A 24,852-nucleotide genomic window follows, 5' to 3' on the forward strand; every position below is an offset into this window, starting at 1 on the left:
TTTACCCCGAGCTACACTCGGGAATACCGCCAGGGAGGTTAAAGTCATCACATAATAATAGTTCATTTGTAAGGATAATTACTATGGCACTAATACTATGGCACACTTACCCTACACAGTGCCCAACTTCAGCAACATATGGTCCAGATTCTACTCGCAGCTCGGCCCCCCCACTACCATCATTTCCTCTGCTTCTGCTTGCAGGTCCCTGGACTCTTTGGCCATTGTTCAGCCATTGCTTATGGCTGACCACCTGCCTATGCACACATAGAAACTAAAAAAAACTGCTAGGAAATGGGGGGGGGGGGGGAATTGTTTTTTTGCAAAATAGCTTTTTGTTGCCTTTCCATACCTTGGCCGCGACCTGATGATCGGCTGTGTACAATCGCAGCCCAGAGCTCTGCGTTGGCAATCAACAAAGCCTCTGTACAGAGGGAATGATCTCCCTGTTTCTCATCCCTGCAAAGCAGGAATGAGAAACTAAGATATATTAGTAAAACCAGGACATAATACACACATAACACATAGTCTCCTAGATTGTAAGCTGGAAAGAGCAGGGCCCTCAATCCCCTCATGTTTTGAATGGTATTGGTATTGTTCTGTCACATGTTCTGTCCCCCTTTGTAATGTACAGCGCTGAGCGAACTATTGGAGCTTTATAAATACTGTATAATAATAATAATTAGAGATGAGCGAATTATTCAAAAATTCGATTCGGCTGATTCGCCGAATTTCAGGAAGAAATTCGATTCGATGCAAATTTTTTCGCTACGAAGTTAACTTATAAAAAGGGTTTCTAGGCTTCAGAGGGCCTTTAAATTAGTGCAGAACACTGTACCTTTAATTTAAATGCCCTTGGAGATGAGGAAGGAGAAGGAGAAGGATGAGAAGAAGGAGAAGGAGAAGGATGAGAAGAAGGAGAAGGAGAAGGATGAGAAGAAGGAGAAGGATGAGAAGAAGGAGAAGGATGAGAAGAAGGATGAGAAGAAGGATGAGAAGAAGGAGAAGGATGAGAAGAAGGATGAGAAGAAGGAGAAGGATGAGAAGAAGAAGGATGAGAAGAAGGAGAAGGATGAGAAGAAAAAGAAGGATGAGAAGAAGGAGAAGGATGAGAAGAAGGAGAAGGATGAGAAGAAGAAGAAGGATGAGAAGAAGAAGAAGGATGAGAAGAAGGAGAATTCCAATCCGGCAAAAAGTGTATCTGCAGAGCTCCGCTATTTCTTAGCGGAGCTCTGCAGATACACTTAGCGGAGCTCTGCAGATACACTTTTTGCCGGCTTGGAATTCTTCTTATTTTCATCCTACTTCTTCCTCATCCTCTTCTTCTTCTTCTGAGGATGAGGATGAGGATGATGAAGAAGAAGTAGGATGAAAATAAGAAGAATTCCAAGCCGGCAAAAAGTGTATCTGCAGAGCTCCGCTAAGTGTATCTGCAGAGCTCCGCTATTTCTGACAGTTCTGTGACATTCCCTCCATACAGCAGTTGAAACATTGTATCTATTTGTTTCCATAAATGGAAACAAATAGATACAATGTTTCAACATTCATAAATGGAAACAAATAGATACAATGTTTCAACCGCTGTATGGAGGGAATGTCACAGAACTGTCAGAAATAGCGGAGCTCTGCAGATACACTTAGCGGAGCTCTGCAGATAGATACAGCGGTTGAAACATAGGCTATGTTTCAACCGCTGTATGGAGTGAATGTCAGAGAACTGTCAGAAATAGGCTATTTCTGACAGTTCTCTGACATTCACTCCATACAGCTGTTGAAACATAGCCTATGTTTCAACCGCTGTATCTATCTGCAGAGCTCCGCTAAGTGTATCTGCAGAGCTCCGCTATTTCTGACAGTTCTGTGACATTCCCTCCATACAGCGGTTGAAACATTGTATCTATTTGTTTCCATTTATGGAAACAAATAGATACAATGTTTCAACCGCTGTATGGAGGGAATGTCACAGAACTGTCAGAAATAGGCTATTTCTGACAGTTCTGTGACATTCACTCCATACAGCGGTTTCAACCTTTAGCCTTTATCTTTTAGCCTTCTGCATTAAGGACAGCTTGATATTCACTATCAATTGTGTTTCCATCAACCACTGACCTTTTCCCTCGGCCAGCACTTTTCCTGATTTGTTCTCATTATTAATTTGCACCAGTCCATGTAAGGCACTATTTGGATGTCACTTTCAGACATCTGGGAGCAGACTTACACCTTATGATTTTAAGGGAGGTCTTTATTCATGTATCTATTGTACTCCTTATCGCACCAACCATTTTTTTTCTGGTCAGTCCATGCCTATTTTTCTTCTTGTTTCTTTGGTTTTGCAGAACTACATATGTGTGGTTTTATATTTTCACTTGTTTTAACCATTACTGAGTTACACTGTTTATTATGATTCCTGTATGTGGATAGACTTAGAATTCTTTGGGATAGCGCTGCGCCATTTTGTTTTTTAAATAGACTGTGCACCTTACAGTTGCACTCTGAAAGTGCAATGACTCCAGAGTTTTGTAAATGAGATAACGTCACTTTGTGAGGAATACCCAATCATGTGCAAGGAAAATTTAAAAAAGCACTTTTTCTTGCACATGATTGGATGATGGAAGTCAGCAGGGCTTCTGCTTATTTGTTAAGCTCTGGAGCAACTACTCTTGCAGAGTGCAACAGCATTTTGCAAAGTGCACAGTATATTTGCTTTTAGTAAATCAACCCCCATGTCTTTGATCAGATTTGCTTGACCATGTGTTTGTGGTCAGGTGACCCCTGCAGCTGACCACATGGTCCAACGTTGTGGCAACACTACCTTCCAGATGATGTACAAGGCAGGATTGGCCTTAAGGCCATAAAAATGGTTTGGCAGAATCAGAGCATGGATGCAGCCTACACAAGTGTGACCCCATCCATGACCCTCTTCCCCGATGAAAGTGCCACTGAAGTACTGTCATCCCCATCACTTGAGGCTGATGAATCTTGTATAGTGCACATAAAATAAAAAAATTTGAGATTGCGCTAAGCAGCTGGCACATCAACTGGTACAAGTTGTAAATAGGATAATGCTCAAGGTGCAGCGCTAAATGTATAAATGTGTCATAATATGCTCAAAAACTGTAAAAAAACACAAATCCAACACATATAGACAATTACAAATAAAAAATGGAAATACACTAGTAAGTGTCAAGTCAGTGAAGTCCAAATATGATGATCTTGAGAGTGAGTAGTTATGAGAATGAAGCCCCTCCAGATACACACTTGGTACACCTTTACCATCAAATCCAAAACATGCTTGCCAGAAAGGTTTGACTGCCAAATTATAAGAAGTCAAGATACGCCCATGTCACAGAAAAGTATGTTTTTCTGCAAGAGGATATGATCCCTACACAATAATTCCCCTCATCCCAAGGTCCCTGTCATGACCATTGTAATGGAAAGAGAGCCAGGAGACCACATAGTGTAAATCCATAAAAAACAGTGAAAGATCTTGTTTAGATGACATATCAGTAGTCTAGATTTTGCATGAATTTCTGCCCCATTAATAATAGCCACCCTGACAAACAGAGAAGGGAAATCTGGCCAGATGGGACCCAAGCGCCAATTAAAATCTAAAAATGATTCTAAATTCACTTCTTTTTCTGAAACAAACAAAAAAATGTTGGTCTAAAAATACATAGTAATCTTTTAACATTTTAAAATAAACCATAAAATATAAATTTACCATATTTTTTTTTAAATAAATCTTAGTGTCATCTAAATGCTCCTTTATTTCTTTCACCCGCATAGGATTGCATGTAAACACTAAGCGTTAATAGTATTTGTTTCCAGTAATTAGTCGTTTTCTGTTTTATTTATTACAGTATTTATTTATTTATCTATGCATCAGTAACTAATATTGACAGCAAATTTATTGGCCCAAACAAACTATTTACAGTAACCTGGAGTTAAGTCTTAATGTACTGTAATTTACCAATGGATACATAAGGATACAAATGGATACATATAATGAAAGGGATCACTTTATAGATGGTACATAACACTTTGCTTGTTACTGAGCATGTTTTAATAAAATGTTTTTTGTATTTAAATCGGGTCTCATCAGAATAATATAGCATTTTGTAAAAAATATACAGGCAAGGATTCCTACATTTGAAGAAATGATAGCAAATATCTCTACCAGCACAGTGTTCTTCCCGGTAACACTCATATAGGCTGGGATAAAGGAGACCCAGACACTGCAGAACACCAGCATGCTGAAGGTGATGTATTTGGCCTCATTAAAACTATCCGGTAAATTTCTGGCCAGGAAAGCCATGATGAAAGCTACACCTGCTAGAAATCCCATGTAACCCAGGAGTATGGAAAATGCCACCATGGATCCTTCATTACACTGAATGATAATTTTTCCTAGACATGAGTGGGTGTTTCTTTCTGGAAAAGGAGGGGAATTGGATAACCAGATCAAACAAATTAAGAGCGGAATAAAAGAAAAAACAAAGACAACACAGTGGGTACATTTTGCCCGAATACATTTCTTCCAGCAACTTCCAGGCTTGGTGGCTTTGAAGGCTAGATAGACCATGATAGTTTTGGCCAAAATACAGGACATGGTCACAGAACTGATGATACCATATGAGGTGTGACGAAGCAAGCAGGTGGCATGCACAGGACGTCCTATGAACAAAAGTACACAGAGGAAGTTTAACATGATAGAGACCAGTATAAGGAAACTTAGACTTTGATTATTAGCTTTGATGACTGGAGTGTCTCTGTATACAATGAAGATAACCAATATAATACATGTCTTAACAAAACATAGTAAGGAAATGATTGCGGTAACGATTGCTATTGGGTCATTGCAATAGGAGAGAAAATCAGTTGGTTTTGGAGCACACTGGTTCTTATCATTTGGCCATTGGTCCTCTGGGCACTTTATGCATGATCCTTTGTCTAGAAGAAAAAAGATAAATAATATATCTGGTAATTATTCTTGCAAATGTTATCAACACTGAAAAGTGAATGTATTATTTATTTATTTGTATTATTTATTGTGACTGGCAGCATCTCAGAATATTTGTGAAAGTTTTTATGTAACGAATATTGTTTATTTAATTTTAATAAACCAAGTACTTTAAGTTCTCCATGTACCAAGGTGTGCAAAGTCATATAGTGTATTTTCTTTAGAAAAACCACCATGGCCTGAGCAGACATCCCTGTTGCCTGCCAGCCAGCATGTTGCAGAGGAGACCCCTGCACTGTGTGTGGAAGTAGTGGTCTCTCTGAAAAGGTCCATCCTCTGCTTAGTTATAGCTACAACCTTCCAAACAACAAAGAGCATGCTGATTGAAGAGCTATAAGTCTAAGGGTCCTTTCACACAGAGTGGATCTGCTTGCTCAGCGGGGATCTCTCCACTGATCCCCGCTGATTAAGTGGATGATAGCTTTGTGTCTGCTCCGCTGATCCCCATCTGTCCCTTTTTGGTGGATTGGATTGGATGTCAGCAGGTGTAAATGGACACATGTCCATTTACACCCACCAATCCATAGAGGAGAATAGAGGTTCCGATTGGGTCCATGTGAAAAATGGGCAGGTGGTACCGATCGGAACGTCTGTGTAAAAGAGCCCTAAAACAGAAGGGGGCTTGTTGAATGTTGGCACACAGTCCACTGCTTCCACATACACGAATAGTTCCTCTGCATCAGGTTTGTTATTTTGATGCACCTGGAATATACTCCAGATTTAAATTGAAAGTTGGGCTCTTACCTCTTACGATTCACATGTATATGTGTGGGGACAAAGAGGGGGGCTTTAAGCCCATAAGCCACACATACACTCACCGGCCACTTTATTGGGTTCACCTGTTCAATTGCTTGGTGACACAAATTACTAATCAGCCAATCACATGGCAGCAGCTCAATTCATCTAGATGTGGTAAAGACGACTTGCTGAAGTTCAAAATGAGCATCAGAATGGGGAAGAAAGGGGATATTTAAGTGCCTTTGAACATGGTATGGTTATTGGTGCCAGGCAAGCTAGTCTGAGTATTTAAAAAACTGCTGATCTACTGGGATTTTCATGCACAAGCATCTCTAAAGTTTACACAGAATGGCCTGAAAAAGAGAAAATATCCAGTGAGCAGCAGTTGTGTGGCCGAAAATGCCTTGTTGGTGTCAGAGGAGAATGGGTATTTGATTTCAGTTGTGACATTCAGATGGTAGGGTCAGAATTTGGTGTAAACAATGTGAAAGCATGGATCCATCTTGCCTTGTATCAGTGGTTCAGGTTGTTGTTGGTGGTGTAATGGTGTGGGGGATTTTTTCTTGGCACTAGTAAGGTGTACCTAATAAGGTGGCCAGTAAGTGTATGCTTTCATGGACAGCTGAGGTTTCTGTGCTGCCAGCACACTCATTGCCCTCTCCCAGCCATATCCAAATTGTCAAAGACAGCTCTTGGTTTCCAGTCATGATCAGGAGTTGGTGGGACAGGGCTCAATAGGGCTCTAGACTGAAAAGGGAAATATCTGCAACCATCTTCTTGATCTTTTACCACTTACAGGATATAGTGACCAATGATAAGACTTCCCCAATCTCCAGCTATCCAACTAGTCATCTTGACCATGAAATCTAAACTCTTAGAATTATTTAGCTCAGCAATGGTCATGTTTACTAAGAAACCAGCTGTACTTACTACAATTACAGTAATAAATGTGGTAGACCTTTAGCGAGAAGGTTGCATCCTAGATCCTGCATTTATTGCTCAAATTTGAAATGTTGACAATGACTTTAACCCATCCTCTATTCTTCAAGCACTTTTTCTGTATTTCATAATCTATACAACCTTCAGGAATGTATCTCTTCCCATAGATACAGAACTGACTGTGAGATACCATCCTATATAGCTGACACTGCACTAACTACTGTACCTTAAACAATGCAACATGAACTCTTCAGGTAGCTTCCTTTACAAAAGAGGAGCTACTCTTATACATAAGAGGAGCTTATCTTATCCATATTTTCTTAAGACAGAAAACCTGATAAAAATCACACCCTTTGCTTTAACTACCAACCTATCTCTTTAATTGGGGTTGATCTAAAACATTACTCTAAAATAATAGCTAACAGATGACAACCGCTACTACCTAAACTTATCAACTTGGATCAAGTGGGATTCATTTCTGGCCATGAAGCATGGGACATTATGCTCAAATTGATTCTACCTGAGCAACACGTGCAAGCTTCTGATGTTCCTATGTGTTTCTTATATGCTGACACTGAAAAAGCTTTTGACAGAGTAAGCTGGCCCGTCTTAAAACATACCTTGACACAAACAGGTCTAGGGCCCAAAATGATATATATTATGTTTGTACTCTATTCACTCAGCCAGGTTTTGAGTAAATGGATCTTTGTCGTCTAGCCCCCACCCCCAAAAAAAAGGCGCACGCCAGGGTTGCCCCTTATCTCCCCTTCTATAGAACATCTGGCAGTGGCATTGAGGCGCAATCCAAATATCCCATGGTTACCAATTGGCCCATACTTGGCCAAACTTTCCCTATTCACAGATGATCTGCTTCTTTCTGTTAAGCAACCACATATAGCTGTGATCCATACTTCCAGAGCTCTAAAAATGTGAGTTTCTAAGCAGTTTCAAAGTAAACCTAAATCTGAAGTCATCAATGTATCTCTTCCAAAAAACAATGACTGAAATATTAAAGTCAAACTTCCTCTTCAAGAAATGCTCTACATCTTTGAAATATTTAAGGGTACACATACCATCAGACCTTTCCCAGTTATACTCTCGCAGTTTATATCCCCTTCTCCAAAAGACTATATCCAACTTTAAAAAATACAATAGGTAAATGTTTTCATTGTTAAGAAGGATTATTGTCCATAAAATGGACGTTAACCTCCTTTCTTTCTGAAATTACAGAAATCTTTTATTACCTTCATCTGGGGCTTGAAGCAGCCTTAAAAAAATAATAAATTACTTTCCTTTTCCAAAGACAAGGTGAAAGCAAGTTCCCTAATGCCTTCCTATACAACCAAGCATCTATTGCTAGTTTCACACAGAAAGAAAAACAGGATTCTCACCACTTTTACGCATCTCTTCCTGACATTTGTTGGTGATGTCAAAATTCAAGGGTAATATTACCTATATTTAAGAGATTTTCGGAATCTACACTAAAAATGTATTATAAAGTATTTTGAACATCTGTACCTAACACCCCACAAATTACTTTACTATCTATCCCACCTGGCTCTATCAAATCTACCAAACAAGTCATCTTTTATCATTTTTGTATAGCTGCTAGAGTTGTCATCCCCATCATTTCCTCAGATTCAATATCTAACTGAATCTGTGCTGGAATTAAATTCTAGTATTGATTTGGAACATCTGTTAGTGGTGGAATAAGACAGAAAGGACAAACATATCACTACTTGGGCCTCCTGGACTGTATTTCAAAACGTGAAAAATTTTAAGACATAATAAACTCTTGAAGCAAAAGGCTGTTCCTAGAGCTATGGTAGAAGAGGAGAAAGCCTTTCCCTATAACCCCTTCCTCCACCTCTTTTTTTTCTCTTTCTCATTACCCTCTCCTTCTGTTTCTCAGCGTTTCTTGACTTTACTTATCCATGTTTTGCTCAAGCTAGGTCCTAGATCTTACATTCATTGGTTCTCTATATGTACTACTTGCTCCAACTAATTTTTGTAGTATTTCTTTATTTTTTATTATTTTACGAGATTGGAAATGGCTCTTGATCTAATATCCTTGATACCATCTGGATTTTGTATAATACTCGAAAAGTTATCAGAATGTAAGAATATTGATCCATTTAGATTCTATTTACTATCTATGTTTGATATATTAACCGCTTCCCATCCACCCTAAGTACTGCTACAGGCTGGCACGTGTGTGCAAAATCACGTATATATATTCATGATTTCGCATTTCCGGGTAGGGGGCACCCTACCCATGCCGCCAATAGCAGCCTGAGCTGTCAATCACTGAGTCCCGACCATTGTTTACTCTCCGGCGCCCAGTGATTGCCGAGCATCTCCACCTGGGGGGGGATGGGGGGAGGGGAGAATTGTTTGTAAACAAAACAGTTCTCTCCCCTTCAGCTCCTGCACACTGCTTTGTATAGCTGTGCAGAGTGCAGCCATGAAAAGCAGTGTGCTTCAGTGAAGCACAAACACAGCACACAGTTAACCCTTTGATCAACCCACATGTTAACTGCTTCCTGCCCAGTGCCATTAGTACAGTGTCAATGCTTTTTATTAGCACTGGTCACAGTAATGGTGTCACTGGGGATGTCAGTGACACCAAGTCAGTTCCCCCCAGTCTTAGAATACCCGCCGCAGTCCCGCTATAAGTTGCTGATCGCTGCCATTACTAGTAAAAATACAAAAAAAAATACAAAAAAAATCCAAGTATATATACCGCCATTTATAAACGCTATAACTTTTAAGTAAACCAATTAATTTACATGCAATGGGATTTTTTTAGCAAAGTCTTTTAGCAGAATACATTTTGGCCTAAATTTATGATGAAATTTGATTTTTAAACTTTTTTTACTGGAAATAGCAAAAAGTCAAAAATATTGTTTTTTTCTCAAAATTGTCAGTTTTTTTTATTTTATATCGCAAAAAATAAAAAATGCACAGGTGATCAAATACCACCTAAAGAAAGCTCTATTTCTGGGGAAAAAAGGCTGTAAATTTCATTTGGGCGCAGCGTTTCATGATCACGCAATTGTCAGTTAAAGTAACACAGTGCCGTAGCGCAAAAAAAACCTGGTCAGAGAGGGGGGTAAATCCTCAGGAGGGCAAGCGGTTCACACAAATGCTCATTTTTACTTACCTCCTACATACAGTATATTTGTATCAAAATGTGGTAGCTTGAATATTATTGTAATAACTTCCTAACCAATATCTTATGGTTGCCCCTTATCCTACCTTTGTTTTAAAAATCCAGTAAAAAAAGATCGAACTACAAATAGGGTTAAAGGATAAGTTCACTTTTTAGTAAAAATAATAAATGCAAATAAAATAATAAATAATTTTGTTTTTTTTCAGGTAAAAAAAAAGTGCATTTATTATTTTTGTCTGCCGGAGCCTGTAAAGCATTTGCTGATCACTTGTGCCCTGCAGGTCTACTGCAGATCTGTCAGTATATCTGATTGTCTGTACGGGATGTCACGCACAACCACTTTTTTTTTTAATTTGACAGTGAAGGGGTAGAAGATGTCTGTCAAAGCAGGAACCTGGGGGAGCAGAGGGCGGTCTGATCATAGCATGTTACATGTTACAAAAGGTGAATTTATCCTTTAAAGTAGTTTTCTTCTAAATAGATAGGCCTACACAGTTAGGAGGAGTTTCACCTGTCTCATTAGATATCTCTCCATCTGAACACTGGACACAATCAAAGCAGCACCGATGAACTCCTTTTGTTATAGCTCTTCTGTAACCATTGGGGCATTCTTCGGAACACTTAGAAATGGGAACCTAGAACAGACAAGATACTTTAGACATATTCATATTCATCCACTCCCTCATCATATCACGACTCGACTACTGCAACTCCCTCCTCACTGGCCTGCCTCGCCGCTGGCTATCCCCGCTTCAGTCGATCCTGAATACGGCTGCCAGACTCATTCACCTTTCCAACCACTCCATCTCCGCCACCCCCCTCTGCCAATCCCTCCACTGCCCCGTACTACATCACTGACCTAATATCCAAGTACCACCCAGCACGCACACTCCGCTCCTCACAAGACCTCCTTCTCTCTAGTTCCCTGGTCTCCTCCTCCCATGCCCGCCTCCAGGACTTCTCCAGGGTGTCACCAATCCTCTGGAACTCCCTGCCCCAACCTATCACCTACTCTCCTCTCCTTTAGGCGCACCCTGAAAACCCATCTCTTCAGGGAAGCCTACCCCACCCCCTGCTAACCTGCCGACCTCCTCCACTCTTCCTACCACTCCATCCCCCACAGCTATCTCCTCCTGTACCACTATCCCCTCCCTCCTAGATTGTAAGCTCCAAAGAGCAGGGCCCTCGATCCCCCTCATGTTTTGCATTGTATTGGTATTGTTCTGTCACATGTTCTGTCCCCCTTTGTAATGTACAGCGCTGAGCGAACCATTGGCGCTTTATAAATTCTATATAATAATAATATTAATAATAATAATAATATTATTTTAAATTTAGTTACATTTTTTTAGCTCTGCATGTTTAATTCACCTTCTAATCTGAAATCTGGATGGCATTTTACTTGGACATGTCCTGAGCCACATACAGTTTTCAGTGTTATTCTTGGTGGTTTGAATTCCCAAAAAAACTTGTGGGAAGTCTGCTCCATATTATGCTTCTCATTTATACCTGCTTCTGCTGGTGCTTGGCAACCTTCATCTTGATTACTATTGCCACCAATTCCCACCCTTCCATCTTAGTGCTCTTAGTAGCATGTTTATGTAATTGACTCAGGCTGTTTTCAGCCACATCATCTCCTCAGGCAGGGAGATTGCCAGGAGATTTCCACCATTTTGCACAAATTTGCATCATTTGCTGCCCTGTAATAAACACTTCTTTTGAGATCCCTTTGACTTAAATGCAATTTATGGTTTAAACATTTAGAATTTTGGAAGTTGGCGAATTAATAAAAATATGTTACACAGTACATCTCTTTATTGACTGCTATAAAATAATGAGTAGTTAAAGTCCACGCACCAGCTGCTTTATTAGGTCCACCTTGCTAGTGCCAAGAAAATCTCCCCCACACCATTACACCACCACCACCAGCCTGAACCATTGATACAAGGCAGGATGGACCCATGCTTTCATGTTGTTTATAGCAAATTCTGACCCTACCATCTGAATATCGCAGCAACCAGTCTGCCCATTCTCCTTTGACCACTGAGATCAACAAGGCATTTTTGTCCACACAACTGCCGCTCACTGGATGTTTTCTCTTTTTCTCTGTAAACTCTAGAGATGGTTGTGTGTGAAAATCCCAGTAGATCAGCCCAGCAATACAGCAACAGTGTCAGCTCACTTCTGAATCTGTCTAGAGCTCGATTTCTCTTTCTCTCTTCATGCCTGACTTGTATTGGGAATTTTACTCCAATAGTCCATTAACTGCCATATTAAAGTTTCTTTCCCGAAATTCATCTCCCATGATTCAATCCTGCCAACTATCAAGTCTCTTGAGCTCCTCCTGCTTGTCAGCTTCCCCTGATGTTTGGAGAATAGGCAGTTTTAACCCATTCAGCTGAAGTCTATCAGAAGTACAGAAAGCACTGCAACATGGTGCCCTAAATCGCTCTCTGTCTCTAGCCAAGATCTTGGCTATAGAATGTTTCCTTATTTTTTTATGCAAACCATTTGTGATTCTTAAACCCATGATACTGGTAAACCAAAACCTCATCCTAAGAACAACCCTAGATTCTAGACCATTTTAAACCAAGTTAGTGATAGCATTCTATATATTTAATTCACCACAGAGGTTTTTTTAAGGTAAGAAAATTTTCAGTCAAAATACACCAACCCACTCTGCCTTTACCCCTCTCCATGGTATATAACATATGGTATTCAGCATTGCACCACACGTACCACACCATGTTTCCAGTAGAGCACAGCTTCGTTGACTACAAGTGCCTTTTCATCTTGTAATGAGGCATTAAAAGTTGCAAAATGCTTGAATCGGAATCTATTATTATTAACAAATGCATAGCTATATATGTTGTAAAAAGTAGCCATTTCTCCTCTCTCATTAAAATAGACTTCTTCCCTCATTGGATCCTGGAAGTAAATTCTTCGTACAAAGTGCTGAAAAAATAAAATGTTTGTGCTGAGCTTTGAGCTTTTGCATAAATTTTACAAATTAAAGTACAGTAGCTCTTCAAGTTTCAGAAATCCCTCAATCTTTCCTGAGGGCTCTGCCAATCATGTAAACAATTCACAGTGTGGTCATTACATCAGTCTCTGCCCTCAAGGAGTCTACAATCTAAGGTCCCTAACTCACAATCATAGATATACTAGGGCCAATTAACCTACCAGAATGTCTTCAGAATGCAGTGTGGGAGGAAGCCCACGCAGGCAAAGGAAGAATATGCAAACTCCAGGCAGGTAGTGCATGGTTTGGGATTTAAACCAACGACCAGGCAGTAATGCAAACCACTTATCCACTGTGCTGCCCATAAGCACCAAGAGTCTATATAATTCTTGTATATGCCCAATATAAAACTATAATTAAATCCTCCACAACTGTCCAAAAAAGTCCGGTGCCTATTTACTAACAAAATGCCCATAAAACTCAACCTCAATAAACTGGCAAATCTTATTTCTTCACTGTGATTGCCAATTAATCACACAGTCATCAAGTGCTGACCAATGTTGAAGCATTGTAGTTCAATACTGAGGCTCATCTCTGCTAATAACATAGTGGTAGTACTCATATGAACTTTGTTTCAAAGCATTTAAACTAGAACTCCATTTTTGGTTTCCCTATAAAAATTCAGTTTGGCCCATCGTGGTCCAAGCAATTTTCCACTGTTAGAGAAGATTCTACTGTGTATCCAGTAATACAGTGAAGCATCTTGTGCTACATATAGTAATATGAGCTGTATTCCCAGTGGAGTCCTCCTCACTCCCCTTGTGCAGCCAGAAAGAAGTCAAGTCATGTGATATTTTTATCATTGAATACAAGGAGTATGTGATTGGCCGAGGTGAAGAGGTTGGTGGAATACATCAGAATCTTCAGCTTGGAAAATCAGGGGATTCCTTGTATTCATTCACAAAAGAAACAAGGATCTCCCTGAAAGGCTGATATACCACATGACTGACTCACTTTCTTTCTGGCTAAACCAGGGGAGTGAGTAGGACTTGGCTGGAACACAACACATTGGATAGCCAGTGGCCAGAGCCTTCTGTAACACTGAGCAATTCCTTCATTACTACATGAACTCCAGTCTCAGTTCCACACCATCGTTCTGGGTCAATTTCCTAAAATGATGAACTACGGCTTCACAATGTGTGGCTACATGGCTTGTAGTCTCCACCAGAGGGCATGTAATGGGGTGATAATGTTGGAGCACAATTGGGAGACAATTGTTACCCCAAAGAAGTGAATGAACAAGAACCTTCATGGAAGAATCATCAGATAGTCTTTTAAGGAACTGCAAATTTAAAAATATTGCAACTACAATAATGTTTTAGTGCTTAGTTAGTGATTGGATCTGCAAACAATAAACATGTGGCTTTGCATTGTATGGCAAAAGGACAGGTGCACTCTAAACTGAATTAGAACCAGGGGCGGACTGACAACTCATGGGGCAATAGGGGATCATGGGGCCCCTGTGTCCTTGCCCAAACTCAAAAAAGCCTATGAAAAAGGTACCAGGGGCATCTCATGGGGCCCCCTACTGACCCCGGGCCCTCGGGCAGTGTCTGAGTTTCCAAATGGTCAGTCCGCCCCTGATTAGAACAGGCTACATTCCAGTCACTTCAGTTAGAAGCTGTGCCAAGAAAATTTGTTTTTCCACATTTCAGCTGCTTACCCACCCACATCTCTGCTATTGTTCCCACCACACCATAAAATATACACATATATTTAAACATGGTGGAGCAGAACATTCTCATTTTAAAACAATCAAGGGTGGCTCCCAGTTTGACATGTTCCATTTAAATATCAATTTTAGAGCAAAGTCGCAAACACAGTGGTTCTGTTACCTTTTTAATTTTTGTATGACCTCTTAGGTATCTATTTCCAGGATACCTGGACATAAATAAGTGCATTTCATGAAGAGAATGTGCCATGGCATAGACAGCTTTGTAAACTTGGTAAGCTGTTCCAAACTTTTCAGTGTTGTATAGATGGTTGCCTAGCTGGTTTAACTTAGCACTGCTGTTGCATGGATGTAATGTAATTTCATAATTGTTCTCAATATCAACATTTAATAACTTATTTGAGGTAAGGCAATTGAAATAAATAGCAAGGATATGCTCTTGCAGAAGGTCATTTGGGTGATTTAAGGTGCTGATGTTATCTAGAAATATTTTCAGATTTGGAATGTTCTTTGCTGAAGGTGAAAAAACCAAACTTCCATGGAATGAAGTCTTGAATTTTGAAGCAAGAAGAATGTGAACTATTGGACCGGCTGGTACAATTAATGTTTTATCATGATGACCATTACATGCCAGTCCAATAAACATCACAGTATTCAATGAAATGGAACAAAGTACAACAACTTTTGAGGTCGATTTATTAAAAATTTCTGTCTTCTTTAATTTTGTTCCTAGTTCTTCTCCAGTTGTTTCGGGAGCTATATGAATAATATACTCAACACATATATCATAAACAGCAGCAGCTCTCTTTAGCGCTTGACTCCTTTTCTCACCACTATCATCGAGGGATGTTATAACACCAATCCATGTCCAGCCAAAGTGTGCCAACAACTTAGCAATTGCCAGATACTGAGTCTGGTCATTGAGTAGTGTTTGGAAGAAGGATGGGTAGAGGAGCTTATTGGTTAAGAGAGGATCTGTTGAACCATAACTGATCTAAAGAATAAAGCAAAAGGAGAGCATCATTATTATCTGTAACAAGCAGGTAACATGCCCATTCACTTTGAACAGTCATGATTGCCAGTGGTTGCTAGCAGGGGCGGACTGACAACTCATGGGGCCCCCGGGCAATAGGGGATCATGGGGCCCCTGTGTCCTTGCCCAAACTCAAAAAAGCCTATGAAAAAGGTACAGGGGCATTTCATGGGGCCCCCTACTGACCCTGGGCCCTCGGGCAGTGCCATAGTTTCCAAATGGTCAGTCCGCCCCTGAATGCTAGTCACATGCAACTGGACTCTTTCTGGAATGTTAATGATCATTCGCTGCTCATTCAAATAGCTTTATCAGTTTCAAATGGTTGTCAGAAACATATTCAGGTATTTATAACCACACTAGTAACTCAATAACCATGATCCAATCAGCAGGGCCCCATTAAATGTATCAAGGTAAATGTTAAATGTAAAAGTACATAATGATAGATGTGAACATTGTGTAATTATTTGGTGTACTTGACTGAAGGTGTAAATTGTTGTTAAATCAACAAGGTAAAAATGGACTTGCAATTGGGTGGAAGATGATTTTGAAGGCCCCCACAACCAGTTGCCCTCTCTTTACAAATCATGTACCTCACTCTCCTTGAAAACATGTCCGCTCACCTGAGGGTATACAAGGGCATATTGCCAAAACTAAGGAAAGCTAGGATGTCCTGTGTCATCACCTAAAGGTAGCTCCTAGGCCAGTCTCACTCAGCATAGGGGTGTTCTCCACCAGCGCATCATCTGCTGTTAATGAATGGAATGCCACTGGAAGTGCATAAGGAACAATCCCCTCCCCAGGTGATCCTTCAGGGTCAGCTTTGACCTAATTTGGATGAATCATGGCTACAGTGGCCTCTGATGCATCTAACACAATGACACTGGGTATTCCGGAACTTAAAAGCAGAACATATGGATAATACCGTGTGCAAAAGTGTGTCTTTATGGAGATGTTTGCTATGTATGCAGCTGTATTCTTTGTGTTCAGTGTTTTCCAGCAAGTTGGCTACACAATGTAAACTTTTTTTTCACAAACCACTTTGCAAACATGCCTTTTGAGGAAAGTATCCGAAGACATATGATCCAGTACTTAAGGGATGTGTTTTCCTCACATATAAAGCAAAACAGCAAACCCCTGTCACAACCCAAATAGATAACGCTTTCATGAGGGAGGAGCAGGGGTGGACTGACCATTGGGGAACTCGGGCACTGCCCAAGGGCCCGGGGTCAGTAGGGGGCCCCATGAGATGTCCCTGGTACCTTTCATAGGCTTGTTTGAGTGTGGGCGAGGACACAGGGGCCCCATGATCCCCTGTTGCCCGGGGGCCCCATGAGTTGTCTGTCCGCCCCTGGGGAGGAGGATACCGTATAAGAGCTTTCCTTCTAGGCTTATGTTCTTTTTTATCAAGTTGGGTAAAAGTAACAAATATGTTAGAAATATGTAATGTACACTGCAAATACTGAGTACAGTGACAAGGGATGGTGTTTCTTGAGCACAACATTTATTATATAGCTGTCAGGAAGGGTATGTCAGGAAAAAAGATGGGCCCTCTGAATGTCTGTATATCTTCACATTCTAATCCATGTTCCTTCTTGTGCACAGAGGAATTGGGCCCATGCTCATGCACATGAATGCACTTATGTGTGTGCACAATGGTGTGCGTACCCGTGCACATACACATGCGCAACTGTATGCACACATGCACTCATGACAGTTGTCAGCACCAAATGGGCTATTTAAACTGCTCCAGCGCTCAGGATTAGTGCTACTTTGTCTTCAGCCTTCTGTGTATCCTGAGATCCCGATGACCAAACAAAATTTGTGGGAGAAAATATTAATGGCCTGATATTGATCAGGACTGGGATGTAAAGAACAACCCCCTATGAAGCAATTTACCAGGTCTATACAACGAGGCACGCTTAATGGCTCTGAGCTCACAGCCTGTCTGGAATGGACTCGCCAATGGTGGTGGAACTCACCTGCCTTGTGGGCTGCAGTACCAAGGCTGGCCAGCAGGTGCTCTCAGCAGCCAGAATCTCGCTCCTGCAATCAGGCCATCACCTGAGGCTGATTGCAGGAGGTGTATTTAAGCAGGACCAGGCCTGTGATCATGGCCTTGGTGTATGTGTGCCATGAGCCCCTGTACCTGCATCCTGTCTGCTTCCTGCCTGATACTGACTCTGCTTTGATCCTGACTCTGAACGAAGTCCGCCTGTCCTGACCTCGGCTATTCCTGACCACTCTTCCGATCGCTCCTGGTACCCTGTTTGCCCGTTTGCTACCGACCCGGCCTGCCCGACTACGTTTGATTTGTATATATAGTTATCTGTTGGAAGTTGGGTTGTTTGCACTGTGTTATGTTTACCTTGCACTGCGTTTGTGTTGTTTAGTCTTAATAAATTGTCTTGTTTACTCTATACCTGAAGCCTGAGTTTCCCCGTGTCAGTCCACACACCTCTGGTCATACCCGGAGCCCTGACACAGCCATTAAGCATGCCTCATTGGATAGACCTGGTTTTTGGTCATCGCTTCGCACTCATACACTGCCCTATCAGCATCAGGCAGCAGGTAATCCTGTTGCCAGTGCATTTGGGTGGGGCCCCTTCAGGAGGCGTTTGGGTGGCATTTATCCCTTACTGGTTTCAGTTTTTCTTTATTTTTTTGTTCTATCATTTTTGCCTGAGATATATGAGAAGTCCTTGGCTGTGTTCTTATAAAATTAGTTCTTAATTTTATGGCGGTTTTATACCTGACATAGAATCATGCGTCATGCCTTCTTGAGAAGTTCTGAGGAAGAGATTTCTGTTTATCTTGAAACGCGTCAAGTGCGAATTATGCATGATCCATGACTAGATTTGCAATACTCTCTTTGATGACACCGCCGCAATATGTATTGTAGCTTTATGTTTGTTTTTTAAGATTTTAAAAATAAAACTGCATATTGTGTTAAAAATCTTTATTGAACTGTTCAAATTTATTATATAAGAGAATTGTGCCGTTAAGAGGACTCCCCCCCTTGTCAACAAAATGAAATATATAGTTTACAAGCAAAACCGTAGCAGATTAGGAGACATCTACACACAAAAGTTTGTTAAGTATTCACTGATTATTTAAATGTGGAACATTTCAGGGGGAGAGTTTACTACCACTTTAAGGGGTTCTAACTGCCGAGAGGCGGAGGCGAGCATTCTGATTGGCAGCCACATGATTGAAAAGCTCCTGATCGCAAGTATGCATCAGGAGCTTTCCGGTACCCATTGGTTACTGTGCTGGGAGCACACAGGGAGCACACTTTCAGCACAGTAATATGTTTACATAGGGTTGCATATATGCAGCTGCTTGGTTTTAAAGCCTATCCACTAAGAAGCTGCATATACTGCATGTGTAATGTGAGGGAAATGGCTAAATATTTATTCAACAAAAAATATCAATATATGTAATTGTGTACTGTGAAAAAAAGTATTTACGCCTTTGGTATCAAATGCTGGTATAGCCCCCCCCCCCACCCTGAGTAGAAATGAAATAATAAGCATTATGTATACCTGCCCACTAGACTCTGACATCAATATTTTGAAATTTTTGATCCTTTCTTAACCTCCCTGGCGGTATTCCCGAGTGTAGCTCGGGGTAAAGTTTCAGTACCAAAAGCAGTAACCCCGAGCTACACTCGGGCTTACCATGCAGCGTTGCATAGGGATTCCCTGCAGCGCTTACCTTGTCCTTCGCATCCCCTGCAGCGTCCCCAGCCATCTCCTCCGGCCGATGCCGGCATCCGTGTTCCGGTCCCTGTGACGTCGGGCCGTACAGGCGCTGGAACCGGCGGCAAATTTGAAATTTTTTTAAAAATTTCATTTTTTTAAAAATGATTATTACATAGTAAAACATTGCTGTTTCAAACCATTTCACATACATTTTGTCCCGAGTGCTTTGTCCGGCGCCCTGCCTGCATTTTGACTGTTCTTTCTGCCTGTAAACTTAGAAAAGTCCATGGCGTCCAAAAAGCGTCCCTTTACGTCAAAAGCGGTTTTAGACCGGCTAGAGAACAGCGATAGTAAATCAGAACCACTTGCAGAATTGAGTGATAATGATTTGTGGGGGAAATTCCTCATCAGACACTGAAAACGATTCTGCAACTTTGCTCAGCGATGTGCGAACTTGGCGCTATATTTCAAATTTCAGTGTTTTTGGTTTGATTATATTATTGAATTAAATTAATTATTATTATATTATTTTTTATGATTATTTATTAAATTATAATTTATGATTTTGTGTTTCAAGTTTTATCATATCTGGGATGTTTACTAGACTCTTGTTCGGACAGATTTCAGTGAGTTATTCCTAAATTACAGACCTACAATAAAAAAAAAATACATATTTCCATGCAAAAAAATGGTACCGCTTTCAGCACCAAAAATCTGAAATAATCATACCGGTTAAGCAAAATTGCTTCATTTGCAAGATGCTTTTGGGTTTTCTTTCATAAACTGCCCTTTCAAAATCTACCTACAAAATTATAATGTGAATTAAATCTGGGATTTGACTTGGGCAGTCCATAACCCTCTATTATTTCTTTAGCTTGTTTTATGTTCAGTTTGAACTTTTTAATAGATGGTCACAAATTCTTTTCAAGTACATGTTGAGCTGATGCAGACTAACTGATGCAATGACTGTGAGCTGCTCAAACCCAGAGGCAGAAGAGCAACCCCAAACCATAACAATTCCACCACCATGATTTACAGATGTTATGGGGTTCTTCGGAAATGTTGTCTTTGGATTGTGGAAAACGTGTCTACTGGTATTGTGGCCAAACAACTTAAAGCGGAGCTCCACCCAAAAGGAGAGGTTCCACTTTAGGGACTGCTGTCCTGCTCCCCATTAAGGATTGGCACCTTTGGGGGCTGGGGGAGCGGGTACCCAAATTTGACAGGTACTCGCTCCCACTTCCGGTCCGATCTCCTAGGCGATAGGAAGCAGAAGGTGTCCTCCCCCCTCCCTCCCTGTAGTCTTTTGGGACATGTGACAGGTCCCAGAAGACTACAGGACCATTCGTGAAGTGCAGCGCTACTCACGCATGCGTAGTGGGTACCCAGCCGTGAAGCCGCAAGCTATCACAGCCAGGTACCCACATTGAAGATGCCGGTCTCCTGGGATACAGGATGGCTGGTGAAACTTGCCACAGGGGACACACCACAGGACCGAGGAACAGGTAAGTGGCTGCTGACTTTTATTTTTTGCCAGTGTGAGTGGAACTCCGCTTTAAACACTGATTGATCACTCTTCAGCACATTTTTCCAGACTGCCTAGACTTTACCTATATGTTCAGTAGAAAACTGTAATATTGATCTAATGTTCTTTTTTTTAAGAAAGCAAATACCTTTTCTAAATACATTTCTCATGCAGAGTGATTTGGTGCAACTTTCTGATTGTAGATACATGCACTTTGACCCCAACTGTGAAATTTTGGAGATCCTGGAGACTTCTTTTGTACTCCAACTGTCAGCTCTTAGGTTGATTTTGCTGGGCAATATAACACCTGGACCCTATTGAAGTCAATCAGATCAGCAACGTTTTACATTTTTTCTGCCCATTTACATGCCCAGTTTGCAAACGTTTGGTAAAAAATGGCATGGGCAGCTGTGTACTGCCTGGGGAACATACTGTATATCAATGCATCTGTACAATGTAATCCAGTGATATTTACCAAAAAAAAACTAGCATAGGGTTCCCCTAAAAGTCCATGATGATGGGAACAAAAGCCTTATCCCCACAACCATGGTCTGGGGGTCCATGGGGGGATCAGAAACTGGAAGGCCCTTTAAAATAGGATACATATAGCATTTCCCCCTAGAAGAATTAACAAGGGTTGCATAGTACCCCTTGTTACTCATTCGTAGGTGAATAGTAAATAAAAGCACAAAAACCATGAAAAGCTCTTTTTTAAAAAAGTTAACATTGTAAATCCAATGACAATTGCAGTGTTCAGTAATGTAGATCCAAGTCAGTCACACTGAGCTGTCTCATTGATCCACGCCCCAATGATGCCAGTACACTGGTGCTCAACATCAGTGTACTTAGGTAATGTAATTGACCAAATACTGTAGGTCATTCTTTGTCCCCACCAGCTTAATTATGGTGTTCAATAAGCCAGGGGCAAATTTCCATTTAGTGGAATTTCAGAAATGCTATTAACTAAATGACTTCCAGCAGCAGCAGCCAAAGGTTTGGGTAGGCAGTTGAACTGGCCAAATCTGGCTATTTAGTTTGCCTGTTCAGCAAATTGCAAGCAAGCAGGGTTCAGGTTGACATCATGATTGCCTTGAGCTAAGATTCAGGGCAAAAAAAAGTTAGGCCCCAACTCACAGAAACTTCTCATACGAACACCAGAAGAATTGGCTACACCTGTGGAAATCCCCATCCCACGGCTGCATATAACAAAGGGGTGGGGATGCTGGTGACATAATTTACCTAGAATGGCAACATGGTAGTATTTGTACAATGTCTTAGACCAAACATGGCCATATGGTCATATTAAATCAATGCTGTCTCCAGCATCCTCACCCCTTCGTTTTACACAGCCTTGATCTAAATGGGCCATTAGCGTGCTATAATGTGACAATTTTCCATGGGGAGGGGTGGTGTCTGCGTGCCCCCTTATTGTTAAACGGAACTTCCAGATTCTTCAAGAAGACTCCCACAACCACCAGACCAGGGTACTCCCCATGTTGAAGGTATGTAGCCTAGTGGTTCAGGGGAGCTGCATGCACACCCCCTTTCTTGGCCCTTTCTTGGCCTGCCAGGCTACATGCTCAGATCGAACCCTATTTGCACAGAAATAATTTAAATGCATTTTCAATAGACAAACGATTATGCAATGAAACATAATCAATAATACCTGGATATATCCATAAATATTTAGGATTTCAAAGACATGTAGAGAACTTTCAGAAGTCTGATCTCCTATAACACCAGCCAGTTTGTCTTGATCTTTGCAGGAAAAATTAGGAACTGTGTCACCAGACCCGGATAAGATTTGTAGAACAGTTTCCACAGCCTTACTCACATCATTACAGGAATCATACATATGGTAACCCAGAGTCATGTTGGGTAATATATTAGGATTTTTGTTTATTTCATCTATCGCAAAAGTGAAAGTCAACATGTAGCGATAGTATTGGGGCATAGGCCTAGGAGGGGACAAAACACATAGTAAAATTAAATATAAAAAACAATATTATTATTATCATTATTATTTCAGATGTATTTATTATTATTATTATCATTATTATTATTATCATCACATTACACATCAGTGTACAGTCCTACAAGGGAAAAAACACACAGTAAAATTTGATATGATGAACAATATTAACCACTTGCCGCCCAGCCACTGTAGAAATATGGCGGCAGGGCGGCACTGGCAGGCAAAACCACGTTTTAAAACGTGTGTATTGTAAACAAATAGGGGGTGCGCGCGAGGCGCGCCACCGCCCTATCTGTCCCGCCGATCACCGCCGCGGATGTCATTCGCCGGGTCACAGACGGTCCTTAGCGGCTGTTTCCCGGCGATCGGCAGTAAACAGTGACAGAGAGCACAGCTGCAGTAGCTGTGCTGTCTATCACTTCCTTGTCAGCTCGAGGATGAGCTGATTGAGACAGAAGAGTTTCTCTCTCTCGATCAGCCTTGTCTTGTCCAGCACCCCCCCGCCCCCTAGTAAAACGCTCCCCTCACTCAGATAACCCTTCCCTGCAAAATAAAGTTAACCCCTTCCTCCCCAGTGCCATTAGTACAGTGTCAGTGTTTTTCTTTTTGCACTGATCACTGTATTAGTGTTTTTGGGGATGTCAGTGACCCCAAGTCAGTACCCCCCAATGTCAGAATGTCCGCCGCAGTCCCGCCATAAGACGCTGGTCGCTGCCATAAGTCCCTGATCGCCGTCATAATTCGCTGATCACCGCCATTATGAGTATAAAAAAAAACCTAAAAATCCCAGTATCTTTCCCGCCATTTGTAAATGCTATAACTTTCACGTAAACCAATTAATTTACACGTATTGGGTTTTTTTTTTTAGCAAAGACATGTCGCAGAATGCATTTTGGCAGAAATTTATGACTAAATTAGATTTTTGCATTTTTTTTTTTACTGGACATGTTTTATAGCAAAAAGTCCAAAATATTGTTTTTTTTTTCCTCAAAATTGTCAGCCTTTTTTTTTATAGCGCAAAAAATAAAAACCGCACAGGCGATCAAATACCACCAAAAGTATTTGTGGGGAAAAAAAGAGTGTAAATTCCATTTATGTATCGTATTGCATGACCGCGCAATTGTCCGTTAAACTAGCACAGCGCTGTATAGCAGAAAAATGGTGTAAGTTGCAGTATTTATACCATAGTTTGTAGATCCTATAACTTCCACACAAAGCAATCAATATACACTTATTGGGATTTTTTTTTACCAAAAACATGGAGCAGAATACATTTTGGCCTAAATTTATAACCAACTTTGAGTTTACTATATATTTTTTATAGCTGTAAGTAAAAAATATAGTTTTTCTTCAAAATTTTTGGCATTTTTTTGTTTATAGCGTAAAAAATAAAAAGTGCAAAGGTGATCAAATACCACCAAAAGAAAGCTCTATTTGTGTGAAAAAAGGACGTAAATTTTGTTTGGGTGCAGCATTGCATGACCGCGCAATTATCAGTTGAATTAGTGCAGCGCCGAGTAGCAAAAAGAGGCCTGGTCATTAAGGGGGGTAAATCCTCAGGAGAGCAAGTGGTTAAAACGTTTACACCATTCATTTGTCTTACTGGGAGTCTCATCACCGTTCTGTGCTTGAAGTCTTCTGTAGATATTGGCGGGTTTTACACTTTCATTCACAAAGAACTTCATCACCACACTTTGTTCCATGCACACATAAACACTTTTGTTTGCCAAATTGATGTTGTTATTGCTGATATCTCCTTCTAAAAATGCTAGCTCTCCAGGCAGCACAGTGGCTAGGTGGGTAGTGCATCAACCTAGCAACACTAGGGTCATTGGTTTGAATCCCAACCATGGCACTACCTGCATGGAGTTTCCATGTTCTCCATGTGCCTGTGTGGGTTTCCTCCCACACTCCAAAGACATGTTGGTAGGTTAATTGGCCCTAATATGAGTTAGGGACCTTAGATTGTTCACAGGGGTGGACTGACCATTTGGAAACTCGGGCACTGCCCAAGGGCCTGGGGTCAGTAGGGGGCCCCATGAGATGCCCCTGGTA

The 24,852-nt window shown here is 40.9% G+C and overlaps 1 protein-coding gene across 1 annotated transcript; it reads right to left on the reverse strand.

Annotated features, from left to right (window-relative positions):
- Positions 1-4,048: 4,048 nt before the first annotated feature.
- On the reverse strand, positions 4,049-24,500 carry LOC149451010 (vomeronasal type-2 receptor 26-like). The gene is made up of 5 exons (XM_089691154.1): positions 24,401-24,500; positions 22,900-22,915; positions 22,489-22,780; positions 10,381-10,504; positions 4,049-4,950 (listed from the first exon to the last, which is right to left on the reverse strand). The coding sequence occupies exons 1-5, from the start codon at positions 24,498-24,500 to the stop codon at positions 4,049-4,051; spliced, it is 1,434 nt and encodes a 477-aa protein (XP_089547280.1).
- Between the last annotated feature and the right edge of the window lie 352 nt (positions 24,501-24,852).

This window comes from Staurois parvus, unplaced genomic scaffold (assembly GCF_062004578.1).
Source record: "Staurois parvus isolate SC_StPar_1 unplaced genomic scaffold, SC_StPar_1.0 ptg000552l, whole genome shotgun sequence".
Taxonomy (NCBI): Eukaryota; Metazoa; Chordata; class Amphibia; order Anura; family Ranidae; genus Staurois; species Staurois parvus.

Bases quoted from the DNA above. Each gene is read 5' to 3' on its own strand.
- LOC149451010 (XM_089691154.1), bottom strand. From the start codon at position 24,500: ATGGAACAAAGTGTGGTGATGAAGTTCTTTGTGAATGAAAGTGTAAAA. The intron at 10,505-22,488 runs GTATTATTGATT...TGTCTGTTCTAG, and splicing joins ATATTTATGGATATATCCAG to GTTCCCATTTCTAAGTGTTC. The intron at 4,951-10,380 runs GTGAAACTCCTC...TTTTTCTTCTAG, and splicing joins AGAGATATCTAATGAGACAG to ACAAAGGATCATGCATAAAG.